Here is a 1,553-nt window from a genome sequence, read left to right on the forward strand (position 1 = left end):
ATTCACATACAATGTGATTATGTTTTCCCTGCATCCAGAATTATTTCTCCTTCACATCTTATTTTTATTTTTTTTCTTTCCTTCCCCTTTCCAGCCACCAATATCCACATTCTGTTTGCCTTCTTCCTTGAACACCTCCTGGCGAGGGTGAGTATCGGGTACCCACGCTTTTGCAGATGTTTCATTTACAGGTTTCATTTGAAGGTGTTTGTTCATATGTTAGGTTGTTCATTTACTGATATTGTGCTTCTCAGAATAAAATCTAGTGTCAGTTCAACTAAAAGGGAAAGTCAGTTTGTTTCCAGTATAGCATATAGCAAGTAATATGACATGCTTTATCAATAAAGGTATTGAATGTAAGTTTTGAAAGCTATTTGATATCTCACAGGATGTGATCCCAAACAACCTAGGTGCCTACATCCATGCCACTCACCTCACCACAATCCTCAGCATCCCTATAGTGATCCTGGGTCTGTGGACAGACCTGTTCAGTCTGCGTAAGTGTTATGCAGTTTGTGTTCATTAAAGGTATATGTATGTGCATATTTTTTGCATGTCAATTTAAGGTTTGATTTTCAAAGTTTGATTTTCAATTAGAGGCCAGTCTACTTGTTGGCTTGCCTAAAGTCCAGTATCTTTCTAGTGGGCCCACTTAATGAGCTTAGTCACTTTCCAGTGGGCTGACCTAAATCGTAATCTCTTTCCAATGGAGTGCATCTAAGCCCCCACTTCTTTCTAGTGGGGCCAGACACAATCCAGTCTTTTTCCATTGAGCCATCTTAAACCCCATTCACTTTCCAGTGGGCCAAGCTGGAGTCCATTGTCTTTCCTTGGGTTCAAAATCTTTACTTTTTCATATGGACTTGCCTAAGAACATTTTTCTTTTCTATGGGCTATTCAAAGAGTGTGTCCTTTACCATGCGCCCTGTTTTTTTTTCCAGTGGGCAGAACCATCATCTGTGCAGTGTATACTGTACTTTTCCTGAAGCTGTGGTCCTATGCACAGGTCAATCACTGGTGTCGTTCTGAGAGAACATGGAAGAAAAAATTTTCACGCCGCAGGAGCTTCTCTTTCCAAAAAATGTTGCGAAAGGAATGTGAGTTTTCCCAAGAATGCTGGAATGAAAGTTCTAATATAGTCTTGATTTTTTTCTGTTATGGAATATGAATTTTTTATTTAATGATTTTCTTCCCCCTTTCCCTCAGTATCATATATAAATATATACAATAACAACAACAATTCTCATGCTGTTAGCATTAAGTTATTCATCATGTATTATATCTCCTGCTTCACTCTTTTAAAGATGCTGAAAAGATCAGTGAACAGGAGGAGGAAGCAGCATCTCTCAACCTGCAGCAGTATCCTGATAACCTGACCTTAGGTGACCTGTATTACTTCCTGGTTGCACCAACTCTTTGCTACGAACTCAACTTCCCACGGAGTCAAAGAATCAGGAAAAGGTGCTGGCAAAAGATTAATTAACAGAATTCTTTGTTTTTGGCAGTTGTTTGCTATCTTTGTTTTCTATATTTGCTTACTATTATTGGACTTG

General features: G+C 38.8%; 1 protein-coding gene across 1 annotated transcript in view; it reads left to right on the forward strand.

Annotated features, from left to right (window-relative positions):
* LOC119588678 (diacylglycerol O-acyltransferase 1-like) overlaps positions 1 to 1,553 on the forward strand; it is a gene marked incomplete in the record, with an annotated part of 67,292 nt that overhangs the window by 60,908 nt on the left and 4,831 nt on the right. The window contains 4 exon segments of the mRNA XM_037937313.1: positions 95 to 147; positions 389 to 497; positions 942 to 1,097; positions 1,305 to 1,461. Of these exon segments, the coding sequence (XP_037793241.1) occupies positions 95 to 147; positions 389 to 497; positions 942 to 1,097; positions 1,305 to 1,461 (475 nt within the window).

The sequence above is a fragment of the Penaeus monodon genome, chromosome 24 (assembly GCF_015228065.2).
Source record: "Penaeus monodon isolate SGIC_2016 chromosome 24, NSTDA_Pmon_1, whole genome shotgun sequence".
Classification (NCBI taxonomy): domain Eukaryota; kingdom Metazoa; phylum Arthropoda; class Malacostraca; order Decapoda; family Penaeidae; genus Penaeus; species Penaeus monodon.